Here is an 18542-nt window from a genome sequence, read left to right as displayed (position 1 = left end):
GCCGAGTGAGGCTGAGACGGAGTTCTTTTCTGCGGGGGGGATATTTGGCCTCTCCGGCTCCTCATCGGAGCCGCATCGCGCCGCGTTGGTGCAAAACCTCAGAGAGATTCTGATTCTTTGAAGAAAAAACAAACAAATAAATAAATCGCGATTTGAATTTTTTTTATTTTTTTTTATTTTTTATTTTTGTGTGTGTGGAATTAACCCGCCGCTTCCTGGCTTTGGTGACGGTTTCGAACCTTTCCATCACATATAATCCCACTTTGGCCCCTTGCTCAACTGTGGATCTTAACCCGGGAAGTGAGCTCCAGAGCCACCGGCACCTCTCCATCTCCATGCTTTGCGCAAAATTACATTTCATTCCCCCCCTCCCTTCATATTTCAGATTGAAGGATGAGTAATCCCACGGTCACGCTCTGCCGGTATCCCGCCCGTCACTCACCGGTGTTCTAGTCCGGACCTCCGGTTCTCTATTTTGGAGAACCAGCCGCGCAGAATCCCTGCGTTTTTGGACGCAAGCCGGGGCGCGCGTCACCCTGCCACTGATGCCCGTTGATTTGTGATATTTGCGGGGCGCACGAAACCGTTCCAGGGACACCGGCGTTCGTCTCCTCCTCGTCGCCCGTCTCCTCCCGTCACTCGATTCGGAACCGGATACTTTGAACTTTCCCCATCTCATGTCGGGGGGAGGCGAGAAGACACGGTTCGGCCGTGCGGTCCAAAGCCTCTAGAGACTCGGACTTGGTCTCTCGACGCATCGATCAACTTTGGTCTCTCGTTCTCGAACCAGACACGTCGTGTGGAGACGACCGCCAGCAGCGAGGGATTTCCCCCCCCCCCCGATTGGTATTTGTGTTTTCTGGCCACCGTCGGAACCACTGGAAGAACTGGGATTTAACACCCGCCGACTGGATTTTCTACCATGTCAGGTGCACGGGATTGCAGATGGACTCTCCTCATCTGCGTGGCGGCGCTTTCATATGGTGAGTGAACCAAGCAACCCCTCCCCTCCCCAACCCTCTCTCTCTCTCTCTCTCTCTCACACACACACACACACACACACACGCACGCACGCACGCACGCGCGCGCGCGCATACACACACAAGCGTGCACAGTTGCAAAAAAAGAAGTGCACCCAAAATTTCCCTGCAACATGCAACTGCGGGGGTATCCGCAGCTCTGATTGGTCAGCGGTAAACACACACGCACCTGAATGTGACTCTCCAAAAAAATACAAAAAATGTGTCAGATGAAGAGGTCTGTCCACGCTGTGAACACTTGTCAGCTGCGTGCAATACTCTGTGTTACTTACAGAAACAGAAACTGGAATGTTCATGAGGTGAAATATAAATAGTGCCAGCAGGTGACCAACACACACACACACACACACACACACACACACACACACACACACACACACACACACACACACACACACACACAAAATGTTGCCCCCCCCAAAAAAACAAAATGTGGGTAATCTTTGCAGAGAGCCAGTTGCCTGCTGGTGCTGAGCAGGCAGCTCACGTGGGAAGGTGCAACCCCACCGTCTGCTTCTTCTTTGATGTCTTCTAACGGGGCGTGTTTGCAAAATCACGACGGCGGTAGGGTGGCGGGGGATCTGGGGGCTGAGGGTGTGTTGTGGAGGGGGGGGGCTTCGCGCAGTGGCAGATGCGTCCACACTTTGTCCTACATCGACTGTGCGAACGCTGGAAAGGCCTGAAACAAGCATGTCAATTTCCCGACATGTCCCAGTGATCTACTTAGACGTGGGAACACTAATCCTCTTCCAACATCAAAACTAATTTTGATTCATGCGGCAGCAGTGACGGTGTTGTTTGTTTTCGGCTGCCAGAGGAGGGGTGAGGAGGGTGGGGGAGGAGGGAGGAGGACGTGGCAGAGCTTGAGCAGGCTCCTTGCGTCGCAGTGCCCGTGCAGACCGGAGAGAAAGATTTGGAGGTGCACGGACGTGACCTCCGCCCCTCTTGGAGTTGCAACTCGCTCCGACCCCTCCCTCTGCCCGCTTTATTTTTATTTTAATTTTTTGGGGAAAAACCTTGCCTCGTTTTCATTGTGGCACAAAAGAAACGCCTTTTGTGCACTGTGAATATGCTCTCCTTGATGGGGGCGACCGGGGCTGTGAGAGCGGAGAGGCCCCGACCACTCTGTGCCCCATGGTCGGCCAGCGACGGGGAGGGGCCAACCCTAGGTACCGCTGTCAGAAGGAATCGCAGTAACGGATTTGGCGCCCGGCCCGGCTACCTCCGAGGATTTTTCGGATGCACTTGGCCCGCGAGAACACAAGTCGTGTGCGCGTGCACGCAGAGAGTCCTTGCAGCTCAGGCTCTTAAATCACTCTCCTCGAGTCTCGCCGGTACGGCGAGGAAACAATTTGGCGGAACACCCCGGGAGAAATGCGTCCGACTCGCCGATTGAACAGCTAAGGAGACAAATCCCCAGGTGTGAAAAAGCAATAACGCGGACTTTACGGCTGCTCTTGGGCTAAATAATTTGGCGCTGAAACGACTCTTATTATTGCGCACGCTCTCGTCCCTCCCCTCTCAAACGGAAATTGTCCCTTGCGCAGATTGGCCTCGACGTTTAAAACCTTCCTCGATCGGGAGGGAAAACATGGACCATCTGGCTCCACTGCGCCGTTCTTCTGGGAAATCCCACTTCCCAGTCTCGCTGAAGCCACTCGACTCAAACGTCCGTGCGTATCACAGAACAACCCATTAACACAGTGGTGGTGCCCCTGCTGGACGAGTTGAGGCATTGCCCGAGGAAGGTGGCGAGGAATTTGAGAACCCACCCGCTCGCAAATGCAACACAAATCAAAGTGCGCAAGTTTAAGTGCTCCAACAAGTGTCAGAGGGTTTAACATTGTGGCCAATCAGTGCCTGATATTTGGTGTATTTAAGGCTTTTCATCCGGCAAAAAGGCCTCAAAGGGAGTGACAATCAAAATGAAAAGCATTCCCCCTTTTTAGGTTTCGCTAACACGGGATTAGCAGAAGCTAGGTCACTTTTCTGTGGTACATGAGCTCCAGTGCGTGGGTTAGGTGCAGCGCAGCCGCCCTGAGCTGATCAGGATTAGGGTTGTGTCAGGAACGCTAACAAGGCCTGTTTGATCTGATGAGTGTGTAAAGTCGGTTCATTAGCAGCTGGGCCTCGAGGTTTAGCCTGCAGTTAAAAAGAAAATTTAATTTCTTTCTCCTTGCAGAATTTTATTTTATTTTTAAGATTTTTGGCTGTATCATTCGTAGCGATTGTTAGAGTGCCGTGTTTTTGGTTGATGCCAATAAATCACTGTTATCTCTAATTTTTTATGATGGCGGAACATAATTTTTCCTAACCCTGCGTCAAAAAAAATTTCATTTTCGCCAAAGCCTAAGTAGGGCCTCGTGTTGGCTTTTCTCTCCAACAGTCTCCTGCAGCAGAAGTTTTACTCAGCAGAGCACAAATATTGCCCATTTGCGAATGCAACGCTAAATCACTGTTAGCGGCACCACAGCAGCGTTTTGCTTTCGGCTCCACACGGCAGCCTCGGGGGCCGCGTTTTCCCATTCAGGGTCTCAGTGCAACTGGCAGCTGACCCGGTGCCGACCTGTCACGGCGAGTCGATGCTGGTGGACGGCGAGTGGACAAAGCGGCGGCCGTTCCAGCCCCGTAATTGACTTACATGTGGCGAAACAAAGGCCGCCACTCGCCGTTTGAAGTGCTTTCCTGCGTTGCACGTGTGTGGACCTCTCCCCTCCCCCACCTCGCCATGCCATCTGCCCCGCGACTGCAAATGAGTCAGGGCCCTGCGGTGAGGCCGTGCCAGGGAGGTTTTTGCCCGGTCGCCGCTGCACCTGCCTCTCTGGCTTCTGTTGGCGGCGGTGAGAAACATACGGCTGCTGTGTTTAGCGAGCACCGTGTGGTCGGCGCGAGGAGAGCACGCTGTCCGACCGGTTCATAGCTTGCTCAGCAACAGTTTCCTCTGTTTGTTTGTTGGCAGATCAAAGAAACTTGTTAAGGCTGGAACCAATCAGTAGGGCCGGCATATGGATCTAAATATCGATGGTAACGCTGCCAAAAGTGACTCTTGGTATCAGATCGGATACTTGCCTTACCTGATGAGATTAATACTTTAGTTGCAATTTCTCTTCTTGAGCAGGGGTCCCCAAACCCCAGTCCCCGGACCGGTGCTGGTCTGCGGATCATTTGTTCCCGGGCCGCAAAGAAAATCTTTCTTGGTACATAGTAGTTTTTACATTAGCACTTGGATCTTATTTTGAAAAAATGACTGATTCTGCCTTCGCGCTACTGCCGCACTTGGCTCTGGTACGTCATTTCACACATCAGCTAACCGCAGTTATAACCTTCAGCTAACCCCAAGCTAACCCTGGGAAAAGAAATTGCCAAAAACAAAATTCACTGGAGAGCTTTTTCGAGAGGGAAAACAGATGATGCACACGCTCTACACAAGTTTCGCACCCGCTATGCATAACGGCTAGCTAATGAAGCTATGAAACCTTTAAAACTGTTTTGCCACATTCAGACAAAACACCCTGCGTTAAAAGACAAGCCCTTGCAATTTTTTGAAAGAAAAAGAATGTCAACTTGAAGGACAAAAGCAGTTATTGAGGGTCACCACCTCAACAAACGTGTCTGCACTGAAAGCGTCATTCTTAGTTGCAGACCACATTGCTAAAGCTAAGAAGCCTTTTACTATTGTGGAATAATTGATTCTGCCTGCTACAAAGGACGTTTGCCGTGAACCTTTTGGAGAGGATAAGGTGAAAAAGGTAGCTACCACCAGAACTAGAAGAATTGATGAAAAAGCAGAGGACGTTGAGGCACTGTTGTTAGAGAGGATAAATGAGTCACCGTGGTACGCAATTAAGGTGGACACAATCTTGCTCGTTTTTGTGCGATACATCTTCCATGAGGAGGCGCTGCGATGAACTGGCGACTTGTCCAGGGTGTCACCCTGCCTTCGCCCTAAGACAGCTGGGAGAGGCTCCAGCAGACCCCCGTGACCCTGAATAGGAATAAGCGGGTATAGAAGATGATGAATGATCTTCCATGAGGATTTATTATGTGTGTTATTTTTGCCAACCATCACCACAGCTGCAGAACTATTTAAGTCCTTGAACGATTACATATCAGGAAGACTTAATTGGTCGTTTTGTGTCGGTGTATGCACGGATGGAGAGGCTGCGATGACATGTTAATTTGCCTAAAATCTTTGTCCTTCTATTTTACCCTGATAATGATCAACTACCTTCAGGCAAAATCACAAATTTTCATTTTCATTATCGATGGTCATGACATTTCAAGTAAAAAGTCTGTGATGCTAGCCTTGTATCTACTTGGTATCGAACCAATACCAAATATCCCCTGTATCGGCCACCCAGACCAATCTGGGCCCTTTGAGAAGCTGGTGGACTGAAACTGTAACTGAAAGCAACAATTGATGGAAGAAGGAAAGCTCCCAGTTGTGGTCGCAGCCCCGTGCAGGTTCAAACTCTTCTACTGTCTTTCTTTCGTGACCAGCGTGATCTAATTACTGCAACACTGCTTTTGTCACAGCAGTGTCCTTTAAACCTGGGCTTTGCCTCGAGCCCCGTCTACCACGCGGCTCTTGTGGAGAGGATTCTAAAAGGCATGGACGTCGACGTTGTCGGTGGGTTCTGAAAGGAAAATTTTATAAAGCCGCCGGTTCCCTCCAGACGTAGCGTGACGAGGAAGTCTCCTCGGAGCGCCCCGGGGCCTCGCTGTGACTTCCTGCTGAAAGGAGGATGCTGTTCCTTTATGGTGCATTTCAGTGTTCCTTAAGTGGTGATACCGGCGGGATGGTGCGCTGTTTACACTGTGAAAGCGTGCGCGCCAGACGCATCAGTGGGCTCAGTTTGCCAGCCTTTGATTTAACCTCAATGGTTCTTCAGCCCATTGAAAGCCCCCCCTTTTGTAAAGACTGAGCATTAAGTACAGTGAGGGAGGCACGCGAGACGGCTTCTTTGGCTCATACAAGAACTTTGGTCTTGCAGTAAATAACAGATGCCTTTTTAGTGACGGCTATTGAAAAACTTCTCCAAAAATGCTGAGATCTTTTTCCCCCTACGGGAACTACATGCAGTGTTTTATTGATCGTGTTACACCGGTTCTATCCCTGTTTGCTCCCAGTGGAGGCCAGTGAGGACGTGCAGGGAGCCGGTTCGTTTTGAAGTATCGTTGCAAGCTAACTATTGCTACACTGCTGGGACGCAATACGCCACAAAGATAAATTACTCATCAGTTTGAATATGTCCGTCAGTCCATTCTGTGCACGACTTCAAGAACAGCGACAAGTGGCCAGGGCTTCAATGATCAGTCGACATAATATACAATTGTTGACGAGAAAATTCTAACTGTTTACCTTTTCCAACTCTCAGCAGCTTTGCAGATTTCGTGGTGTTTAAGGTATCAGACTATTCTTACATTGTCTGGAGGTGTCGGCGATGCCGGCTCCTTCCTCTGCACTCGCATGACTCACATCTTTAATGAACAAAACCACTTGATACTTTTGCGTGGTTGCTTTTTTCTTTCTTTTTCTTTCTTACCCATTTCCCACTTTATAGACGTATCGTATTTAATGAGCCACATTTACTCAGTTGTGCTCTTAGGTAAATAACCGTGGCACAGATCATTTCATATAAATTATTTTGTCAACGATAAAAGAAAAGACAAATAACTGTGAAAGGACGAGACGTGTTAGGAATCTATCTGAGCTGTTGTTGGAATAATAGAGAATAATTTCTCTCTGTTGATTTGTTTTTTTCTCCCTGTGCTTCCCCACTTTCATATTCATCTTGCCACCTTCCGACGGCTTAAACAAGCGCTGCGGATTTCCACACACATACATCATCACCCGTACACTTTATGAGCGGCGTATGTACCAAAATCACTGAGCAATATTCACGGAGGTGTGTTTGGCAGCTCCCCCTACAGAGGGCAAACACGAACAAACATTCCCCCGTTTATTATTGTGTTTTTCTACCTCGTTTGTTCGCCTTCGGGATCTCAGAAGCTGTCATCTCCGGTCCCAGGGATCACTTTCTGGAATAACGCTATACCCTCCACCCCCCTTCCTGCCCCAGCCCCCCGACGGCTTCTCCTTTCCTCATTACGATCCGTTTCCCAGAGCCGTCTGAATCCAATTTACCACCTGATTTTACCGCATTGCCAATCAGTTGAAGGTTTCCTGGTTTGGAAATGCCAGAAGCGAACGCACAAAGTGCATCTGAAAACCCCTCTGTGCATGTTTGTGGTCTAAAACTTCTGTTTAAATTTGGGTAATGAATGAAAATCGAATCGTCATGGGATTCTGATTCCACCAAAGTGGTTTTCTGAGGAATATTAAATTCTGTTATGCATCTCTGGGTTGTTTAAATGCCTTGTTTAAGGAAAGAAGAAGAAGAAAGTTGAGAGAGAGAGAGAGGGAGAGGGAGATGGCAGAAGGAGACGAGGGGATTCAGGCACTTTTGGTGATTGCAAGGTGGTCTTGCAGCTCTCTGTGTGTGCTTGGCGGGGAAGCTGCTATCTCCGCTGATCCCCGTGTTTTGCTGCAAAATCGGCTCCTCTTCTTCTAATGCTGCTGCTGTTTGGCATGTTGCTCTCAGATAGCTCTCAGTTTTTTCTGTGTTGTTAGGTAGATTTTACATTAGTGCCTTTTTTTTTTTTAACAATGGTGTGTAGTGTGTACGCTCACATTTGTAGTGTACACTATGAGGGGAGAGAAAAAAAACCCTAAAAGAGTTTACGCATCCTATCGCCAACGGAGGAGAATCACCCGCCTCTTCCTTGATGGCGTCAGCCTAAACCCTCCCTTTGTGTTGTTTTTAAGAGCAGTGTCCTCTCGCCTTAATTCCCTTTGTTATGCCCTGAGACAGCCACATATTTCTTTGTCGGTAAGTGGCGACGGCGAGAGAATTAGATTTCCAACTGTAGGTGACCCTTTTAATTTCCCCTAGAGGACTGCAGGAGAATACAGATTCCAGCCGGGGCGGGGGGGAGGGGGGGTGGGCGGGGGTGTCATGTCCACATATGGCTGGTGATACATATCCTGCAGACGGCCTGATTACCCAGCCAGCGCTTTGGTTGGCGGGACAAACGAGTGCCTGAACTTTGAAAAGACATAGACAGGAGCACGAACTGCAGGTCGAACCTGAAGCTTCTTGTCCTGATGTGTTCGATTCTCAGGTTGCACTTGTCTCACTGTGTGGATGTGCATTGTGGTTATTGCGGCCGGTGCGTGAAAAGCTTCCGGATGCAATCAGTGAGTCTGCACAACTTGTTTTGCTTCACCTTTGGCAGCTGGATGCGGCTCCAGTTAGACACAAGACACATCTGGTCTTTTGGTAAGACGGAAGCCTCCGACCCTGCAGGCAAACGTTTAGGTGCACACCGTGTTGAATCCTCGACGATGTTCCTCGACGGCTGAGAACCTTCTGCGTTTCATGTAACTTTAATCGGCTGCCTGGAAGGCCTCCTGTAAGTGGCACACATCTCCTCGCCGCGTTGATTCCTGGAAGTTGAACTGTAGGCAGTGTGTGTGCGTGTGCGTGTGCGTGTACGTGTTAATTCTGCTGGATTTCAAACAGGAGGTCCAGAGAGATTTTAGTGTGAGGTAAAGGCCGACCATGGCGGCAATGCCTTAAGGTGACGTGCACGTTTGAATGAGGCCTCAGCGGGAGAGGATGTGGCGACAAATCAATGAATCAGTTTGTCACAGAAAGGGGAAGACATGTTTGGAGTGGCGAAGGAAAAGAGATAGTAAAGGAAGTCTGTCCATCCAGCCGTCTTCTATACCTGCTTCCTCCTGCACTCAGGGTTGTGGGGGTCTGCTGGAGCCTCTCCCAGCTGTAATAGGGTGAAGGCAGGGTGATACCCTGCCTTCGCCAGTGGCCAGTTTATCGCACAACCACAGAGAAAGACAAACGGGGTTCGATCCCAGGCCGGGATCGAACCTGCAAACTTCTTGCTGTGAGGTGACGGCGTTAACCACTGCACCACCGTGTGGCACAAGAAAACCGAAGGTAGTAAAGGAAGCGAAAAGGGTTTAACCCAAAACCTTAATCAGGAAAAGGCACTCGGTCAGAGGTGGAGGATTTAAAGCTTTGTCAGAGACATCGTCACATCCGTCTTACACAAGTCACCTGCCATTGGTCCAGTCGTTCCTGTCTCCACTCCGGGTTTTTTCTGCTGTTGATCAGTGAAAACAGGAGAGATTCAACCTGATTTCTTTAAGTTTTCAACACACCGTCGGCGTCCTGCACTTCCACCAACGCCACCATATCCACTTCCTTGTGCGCCAGTTTGGCGGCTCGCCCTCGGCTTCCTCATCATGAGGATGACACAACGTTCCCTTGTCTCAGTCTCAGCAAAGATGAAGAAGAAGATGAAGAAGAAGAAGAAGAAGTAGAAGATCTGATACTTAATCCAACAATGATCCACCTCCAGGAAAACAGAAGAATTCTTCCGTCGTTATGGGGGTCTTTACACGTTGAGCTGGTGCTTGAAATGGCCTGCACCTGATGCATCAATACAGTTGGTGGACACTGGAGTGGCTCAGAGTGGCTCAGAGTGGCTGAGTCATAACCGCTCTGCTTGAAGACAGCAATTAAGAGCGAGGTACACGAACCTCGGAAGTGGCTCTGTCTCTGATCCTTAAAGACGTCTCTCGGGAAAAGTCTTTCCATGCACCGCCTGAAGATCCCTCTGTTGCGTGTCCTTGCCACGTTGGGTTCTGTCTTGCAGTCACTCAAACTGCTACTCACTCGGCTTAAAATAAGGAATGCGGTTTGCTTGCTACTCTATCGTTTGCCACACACTTGGTTGAAATGAAAAGAAGAATGATGGACCTGATTCATTCAGGAAATAATTACACTTCAAATTGTTTGTCGATAATTTGAATTTTTCAATTTTGAATTTCTGGGTCATGGCAGCCTTTGTTCCTTTGGTGTTCAGTTTTCCTCCCGACAGGCAGCGGCTGTGCCGTCATCACCCCTTACTGTCTGGATTTGCACTTAAAAAAAGGACAAGAATTTATTTTTCAGCTCAATTTTATGCTCATTAAATAAGAAACAGCGCTGCTCTGTTAATCAGTGGTTGTTGAAACTGAGAGTGACAGTCTGAAGCGCTGAGCGTTCGTTACCGTGGTTACGACCTGTCTGCACTGCTCACTCCGCATCGTGAATCACCTCCACAATGCTTTAACATTAAATGAGTAGGAAAGAGAAGAAGGAAATTACTTATTTTACAATCTGCATTTTTCCCTTAGAGCTGGTCGATCAGAGTGACTGTTTGAAAAACCTTCACAGACGTTCGCTGTTGGGAATTTGGGACTTCCTGGTTCTTTCCTGCGGAGAATTTGGTACTTCCTGGTTCTTTCTCCGACTCTTCCTGTCGCTTGAACTCAACGCAGTGCGTATGGAGCAGATGTAGGATCGACCAGCCGAGTCTCCGACAAACATCGGGGCCATTAACCTACTTCCTGCCACGGAGCTCCGCCTGCCGGTTGCCCCTCTGGCCGCCACCTGCTCGTCCTTCATTCTGTTCCACTTTCGTTCCCTGCATTCATTTCTTTCTTTCTTTCTTTCTTTCTTTCTTTCTTTCTTTCTTTCTTTCTTTCTTTCTTTCACCAACGTCTGTACAGTTGTTGGCCCATTTTAAAAGCAACTTCAGTCACAGTCGGTTGTCGCCACGTGTTCTCTGCAGCTAAAATCGAAAACACGACACGCTCGATAATCCAGTTGATAGTTTGTTAATCCGCTGCACCTGCCTGCAGGTAAGTGAATTCAAATCTGTCGAAATGACGGACCGGCCTTTAAAACCGCCCGACCTCTGAACTGAAAAGCCGCCGGCGACATAATTTCTGTGACGATTTCACCACGCAAGGCTGCTCCTAGAGCCGCGAGGGAAGCATTTTTTATGTTCTTTAAAGGGGAAAATGCAGCCGCCGCAGCAGCCGTCGTTGTTTACGACCCGCAGTAGCTCAGGCTTCCCACCCTTTCAGCCCATTCATGTGTAAAGAAAGCTGATTGGTTATACAAAAAAAGAAGAAAAAATGCTGCAACTTCGGCTGATTGAAAGTGGTGCCTGCTGGAGGTCGACAAGATGGATTAGATACATTTCAGCTGTAATCTGCTGCTCAAAGTGCCGTCAGTCCATAAATGAACTGAATAAACCACCGCAGCACGCCGGAACTCCTCCTGGTTCAATTGTATTGTGGGTAATAAACACCAGCGAGATCATGGTGTCTTTTATTGTCCTCCAAGTGGTGATCTTTTTTTTTTGATTGTGTGACTTGACATAAAACAGCACATGAAAATAATAAGGTAAAAAGAAAAAACAGCTAACATAAAAATCCCGTCATTTAAAAGAGTGATAGCCGGCGGGACGAGTGGACACTCGAGTCCATTAGTCTTGCGCTTGGGAAGATTATATTTTGCCGCCCAGATGGAAGCAACTTGAAGGTCGCCGCCGCTGTTGCGCAACTGGCATCGTCCCGCCGCCCACCGAGAGTCGGCGAGGCAGCAGGAGCCGCGGCCGCAATTCAAAGAATAGTTTCAGTGTCAGTGTACCAATGTCATCAGCCGACCTCCAGATGGCGCCTTTATGGAGGAAAAACAAACATCAGAAGGACAATGTTTGAACATTTTGATTGAGATTGTGATTTGCTAGAAGAGATTTAAAAAAAGAGTCATGAACGAGGCCTCAGCGACGGCTGCAGTCTGGTCACAGCAGGCGAAACCCACAACACAACACAACACAACACAACACAACTCATTAAATACATTTCACCCGCTTCAAAGGCGCCTGAACGACCCAAGAGGGATGATAAAAGGTGGCTTGGAGAAAATGTGAATATTTAGAATCACCATAATGTTCTCTGTGATAATTATAGAAGCTTTCACACTCTAAGTTAGCTTTGCCTTCAGATCAGCAAGTATTCCATAGAGGGAAATCTGACCCCTCATGACATTCAAATGATTGCTAGTTGATTGACTTTTTTAATGTTGTCTCATTATTTCATTTTTTCCCCTTCACAACCCTCCAAACCTCGACGGGCTACATTGTTGTGAGCGTTGCGCGGCTCCTCGTCCTGGTGCTATTCGCAGCACATTGTTGATTTTCCTAAGGTGACGCTGCGCGATAGTTCCGCCCCGTGTACCTGCCTGAAGGTACTGATGTAGCTGTCAGTGGCTCTGGTTAATCCCATCGAACGTTCCGCCGAGGCTTCCCCCCCCGCACGCTGACACGTCATTTCAGAGGACACACAACAGCAGCTGAACGCCGGAGAAACCTTCACTTTCTGGTCCGTCAGTCAAAACTCCCCCTCAGGGAGCAGAGGACGAGGCTTTCCGTTTGGCCCAAATAATGATCTTTTTAAATTTAAAATCTGTCATTAGGTTTCTGGCTTAACTCAGATTCTGTTACATTTACTTTTTGTGGGCAACTTGAAAGCCTGTTGGAACACACACACACACACACATACACGCACCAGCACTTCAATGTAATGTGTGTGTGTGTGTGTGTGTGTGTGTGTGTGCGTGTGTGCGCCACCTGTCAATAATGCCGTCTGGGATTTGTTGGTTGAACGTGCGTGTCTGCTGAACACACCTTCCGAATTCTCGCGGCATTGATTTTTTTACAAGATAGGAGGGGTGGGGATGTGAGGAGGGCGGGGGTGGGGTGGGGAGTGTGCGGGTGTAGACGACGGCGTCAAGCTTTGCAGATGAGGCCATGGTGCCATTGATCGGCCACCTCAGTTTTGAGCTCCCTGGGAAGCGCTCAGATATGGAAATGAGAAATAAGCTCCTGCGAAGCAATAATAGTAATATTGAGAAAAAAGGGAATGAGAAATGTGAATTAATTTTGGAATAAAAGATATTGAATTCTGGTCTGAGCTCCTGCTGCGCGCCCCCAGCCACTGATTCATCCAAACGTCATCCTCTGGCTGTCAAATCGTTGCTAATTGCTTTTCCGGACAAACATCATTTCATTCGGCACAAAGGAAAAAAAAAAAACGAAAAACAAATAATAAAAAAAGAATGTCTGAAGTCATCACAAACTTCTTAGAAGAGCAGCTTCAATTCTGGATTTTTACTTCAATCAATCTTTTCACCTCCCTCAAGCCGGGCAAGCTTTTTTCTTTCTTTGTTGTTCTTGGCAATATTTTCTGGCTGTTTACGCTGTGATGTGGAACTTGGCTGTGTGAAGGGAGCCTGCACCAGTGATCGGAGTAAAGTGATTAGAGGAAGTTTTCTTCACCATGGTGCTGCTCCAATCTTCCTATATATGTGTGTGTGTGTATATATATATATATATATGTATATATATATATATATACTGTATGTATATATATATATATATATATATGTGTATATATATATATATATATATATGTGTGTGTGTTTGTGTGTGTGTCACACACACACAAACACATATGGTATGTAATATTTTCTCTACCTTCAAGCCGCTGTGAGCAAATGCCCTGTGAAATCCATTCTCCTATTAGGTTTCACCAGTGAGAGAGAGAGAGAGAGAGTAAAAAGAACCTCGGCTGGTATAATTCTCTCCGCTATGGTTTATTAGTTTGAAAATACAGTCTCATAATTTAACATAAAGCCTGTGAAAAAGGATTTAATCCACATAGAGTGGGTGGAAAAAAAAAAGAAGCGCTAAAAGCCTTGATGCGTTTTCGCTGCTGGTGACTCTGCCGTCGAGTTCCTGTCCAAAGAGCAGCTTCAGTGCATCTTAAATCGGAGGTTCGTCTCGACACCTTGATGTAGAACCTGTGCTGGTCCACTCACCGAAATGTCATTTCACACCCTAAATCCTCGCTCTATCTCATGACATTAGACAGTGCATTAAGAACCTGTTAAATTTGAGGTGGTTTAATCTTTGAGGCGGGAAAATATGTGATTCTTTTTTTTTATTTAATTTTTTTTCAAAACATGTTGATTGGAGCCTGTGTGGGGCAAAGTCATTTTTAGTTTTTCAGTGGGTCGTAAACGCTTGCAGGGAGACTCTACCTCTATTGTCGGGGCAGCTGTGTCAGTGGCAAAGCTGTGATCCTCCAGCAACAGCCGCTGCTGAGTCGTTGATGGCTTGTTGAGAGAGAACAGCCCAACAAACTGCTCCAGCTTTCATGAAGTCGTTAAAATGTGTTTTTAACTCAATTTTTGACCGAAAAAAAAGAGCTCTTGGAACACAAAACCAAATTCATTCAATCAATTTTTTTTTTAACAGAAATATTCCACGTTCACTTCTGAAAAAATGTGTGCTAAACCACACACACACACACACACACACACACACACACACACACACACACACACACACAGTTCTGGAAATAAGCTCTTTCGTGATGTCCGAAAGGGCACTGATGCCTCTCTCAGTTTAGTGCCCACAGCGCCAGCCGGGAATCGTCGCCGCCTCTCTGAGGCCTTGTTTTTTTTCCCTCCCTCTAAACATGGGAATGGTCCAGCAAAGCATCAGATTTAGCAGGAGGCCATCAACAGAAGGCTAAATGTGCCGTTTGTGGGGTAGTTAACGCTCTGCTGCAGACTGGGATGAAAAATAAATGATCAAAGATCAAACAATCAAATGGCACCAGGAACGTTCTTAACACCAGGAAGAAGCTCATGTCTGCCGCTGTATGCCATCGATTGTCACACAAACACATGGCGTGAAAACGTTAAGCTATAATTTTAGAAATGTCAGGGAACAAGCAGCTGTTCAAGGGTCTGCAACTGAGTGCAACATGCATGTCGTCCATTTTTTTCTGGTCCAAGGTCTGAAAACATTTACTGATGAAGGAGGAGTGTAGTGTTGAGATGGACAAGCAAGCGGCCTTGAATCCCAAAGACACAAGAGTGTGAAAATCCTCCTGGTCCTAAAACACTGATGTTGTTTAACCAAGGACGAGCTCGAAAATTGTGCGGTTCTTCCTTTTTTTTTTCTTCTTCTCGGCGCTGCCTCACAAGGTCACATTGTCTCTGCAGTGAGTGTGCGTGGAGATGATGCGTTCCTCGCAAGGTTGCCAACATCTTCGCCAGGAACACATCTACTTCTGCACGGCGCCACTTTTAGCTACTTTGCGCTGCAAAAGTAAATGTACAGCAAAAAATTCCCCGAGCCGAGGTCACCAACTCTGCCGAGTACCAACTCAGTTTGGGAAAAACACCAAGACGTCTCCAAATGAATGTTTTTGAGGTTTTCATTTACGAGTGGTCTGTGAAACTCCCGACCTCCCGACGGCAATCCCATTTTTTTGGCCTTGAGCTCAGCCGACGCTCCCTCTCCTGCCCCAGCGGAGGCCGAACGGCCAAACAGAGAGAGAGAGAGAGCGAGGGAGTGCGGCGGCCTTGAAGCGGCCAAGGCTAGCTCGGCTTTTTGCCCCCGAGACGGAGCCGAGGCAGAGCGCCTCGGCGGGAAACGTTACTCATGGCGTGTGTCAGAACAGAAGTGCTAAATCATTGCGGAGCCCTGACGCTGATTAAAACCCCCGTCAGCCTCCCTCTGATAGATTAATAGCTCCATCTCTCCGCGGGGCTCAAATCTTTTGATTGGATGACGGCTGTTTGCTTTGGCTCCGATTAGTGAAGTCTGAAAAAAATAAAAATAGAAATAAATGAGTAAACCAGTTCCAGTTCTGTTGTCCGCCCCACAGCTCGCCGAGTAATTGAGATTGAGAATTTGAAGAGAACCCCAAGTGACGTATTCCCATTTTTATGGCTAATTTTAGCCCCTGCACATGATGGGAGGGTGACTTTGAGCCTTGGCTTGCGACCGTCCCGGCCGTCCCCGAGTGTTTTCCCCTCTTTGGACGGAGGGACGAGGTGGAGGCTGCAATGCATCGGGTCGCTGCACGATATATTTAACGGCGGTGACAGTTTGTTCCCCCCCCCAGCCCCAAACATGAAATCACAGAGCAAAGCATATGTGATTTTTCATGGCCATAGCGGCGAGAAGCAGATTGCTAAATCCAGAGTAAATTGGACTAAGAATAATAAAGTTCCACATTGTGCGTATCGCCGTTTTCCGTGGCCGCCCCTTAAAGAGGCTTAGAATAATGAATTTGTCACAGAGATCTCCGAGGACGCCACCGAGCGACGCCTGGCCTCAATCAGCGCCTCAGATTACACTTCACACAATTAAAAAGTTGGCCAAAGACTTCATCACTCTGGCTCTGGAAAAATTTTCATACATTTTTTTTTTTTTTTTTACTGGATGTGAGAGTGTTTTTTTCCTCATCGGCATCAAACTGAATTTATTTCTTCAAACGGAAGGAAGGTTTTTTCTTTTTGGAAAAAAAAAACGTTCTGTTGATCTTTAATCAGGATAATTAGAAAGTATCTTGTCGATGAGCAAAGCCCAGCGTGTTACATTAGATTAGGTGTTATTACATTCATCAGGTTTATCCTGCAGGCTGTGGAAGGTGGTGAAAGGAGGGATGGACTGATGTTCAGAAGATTCTCAGGTTGGCGGCTGCACAGTTTGACAGAAAACTCACCGACTGCCTACTGTGAGCAGCTGTACGGACCTGACCAGCTTTCTAAATAGCTCGAGTTCACAGAAAGTGTTGGGCGCCCGGGACTGTGTGAACAAAAACAGACTTACATCCCATATGTTTTTATTTTTTTTTTACTTGTAACAGTCTAATAAAGGTAGTGCGTCGATCGATTGCAGGTTTGTTTTGACTGTTGGGAAAATATTTATTTTACACGTCCATCGAAAAACAGAGCCCGTCGAAAAAGGCACAGGGAGAACGGAGGGACCGTTCAAAGGAAATTCAAAGCTGATTGGTCGAATCAGATTCAAAACTGCTCTAGTTGGTGACGTGGAGAGCCATCGTCCTGGTGCATCTCTCTATCTAAAGTAATCTGCTTTGACCTGAACTTAGCTTCTTTTCTTTAGCTCCCCTGAATGCTTATTGGTTCCTACGTTTGGGTTGCCTATTTCTTTGGTGCTTCATAGTTTCTATTGCTAAATGGCAGTGCTTTTATGTTGACTGAGATGTCTGTTTTTAAGAATGAGGTGAGAGGGCAATCAGTGAGGACGAGGTCCTGAGAAGATAAAAATAAACCGGCATTTTCCTTCTCACTTTGACTCTCAGTCTGTTCTCCGCAGTCTTTTCTCTTTTTTCTCCTTCCTGATTTGAGTACTACCCAGTCACTTGTAAAACCTTTAAAAACAAACTAAAATTTTTCAACATTAGTTCCAGCCAATCAAGTTTAAACACCATCAGCCACGCGCCTCCGTTTTGTTCCTCATCTGTTCCTGCAGCTGCTTCCAGTCGTAGGATCTGTTCGGTAATTAGGGAGCCGGTCCAAGGAAGTTCTCTTCTCCTCCCGCGGCTCTTCCCACAACCCGATGATAAATGACAGCTGACGACACCAGCGAGGGTTGGGTTGGAGGGCGGGGGGGGGTTCACTCAGCGAAAATCTGATGAGCTGTGTTTTCGGAAATGTGCCACTCTGGTGGTTTTTTGTCTGAGAGCCGATCGATTCTGACAAAAACTCCCTTCAGAGGCGGAGACTTTGGGCTGAATCTCCCCATGCCCAATTGGTGACAATGGTTCTAAAGTTGCAAAACCTTTCAGAGGGGGGAAGGGGGTGGCGGCTCCAGACTGACCCTAATTCACGGTTGTCGTCTGTCCAGCCACTCGGGCGGTGCGGCCGCCCGTCTGTTGTTTCTGCTATCAACACTAAACTCTGCTGATTGGCCTGGGGGGGAAAGTTTGCTGCAACATATGTTTCAGCACTCTGTCATACCAAACAAAAACATTTCTCTCCTCTCTTTAATGATGCCTTCCCTTCTCCAAAGGCAGTTCACCCTTTTATTTGTGCCCCTCTGCCGACTCCATCAATAAGCTGGGCCAGACACAGTTTATTTTTCAGCATTTCCTCTCGCCAAAAAGTTTGGGAGGCTTTTATAAAAGTGTCCCGGTCCTGGTGAACTATCACGGTTGAACTTGGGGACTTGAGATTCGCACCGGGCTTGAAGGTGCAAGATTCTCTTCCCGACTGCCTAATTACTGCCAGTGTGACTGTTTCCCACTCGCTCGCTCAGCACTGCAAAATAAATTTGCACAGCGGGAATGTAGATAAGTTGCTTTGAATCTTTCCCTTCTTAATTTCTGTAAAAAAACGAATCAGTAGCACACGTTGCCAAACAAATCGGCGGGCAGCTGCAAAAGATGGAACAAAGGCAGAATTTCCACATTAATTTGTTTCCTAATGGAGGCGTTTGAGTCAACAGAAATGGTTCCTGGGCGGACGGCACGGCGAGTCCGCCTTCATTGTTTTTGGGAGATTGACTTGATGCCTGGTGGCAGCCGCAATTGCATATTTGAAGGCGCAGAGGTTTGCAAGAAGGCAGTTTCAGCGCTGATAGTGTCATTATTTACCCATTTACAAAAATCTTGTTTAAAGCAAACGCAGTTTATTTACTCTAAATGTCTGTCTGTCTACAAAAGGAAGAACGTTCTTCGACTGGGAGGCTCGACTT

At 47.5% G+C, this 18542-nt stretch overlaps 1 protein-coding gene across 1 annotated transcript in view; it reads left to right on the top strand.

Moving 5' to 3' along the window:
- The first annotated feature begins 211 nt into the window (after positions 1 to 211).
- Positions 212 to 18542, top strand: part of tmem132e (transmembrane protein 132E) — a 269977-nt gene continuing 251646 nt past the window's right edge. Inside the window, exon 1 of the mRNA XM_076031960.1 lies at positions 212 to 983. Coding sequence (XP_075888075.1) covers positions 923 to 983 — 61 coding nt within the window. The 5' untranslated portion in view covers positions 212 to 922. The remainder of the gene's footprint in view (positions 984 to 18542) is intronic.

Source organism: Nelusetta ayraudi, unplaced genomic scaffold (genome assembly GCF_046127955.1).
Source record: "Nelusetta ayraudi isolate G7.1 ecotype Tasmania unplaced genomic scaffold, CSIRO-AGI_Nayr_v1 ptg000033l, whole genome shotgun sequence".
Classification (NCBI taxonomy): domain Eukaryota; kingdom Metazoa; phylum Chordata; class Actinopteri; order Tetraodontiformes; family Monacanthidae; genus Nelusetta; species Nelusetta ayraudi.
This window is presented reverse-complemented; position numbering and strand designations above follow the sequence as displayed.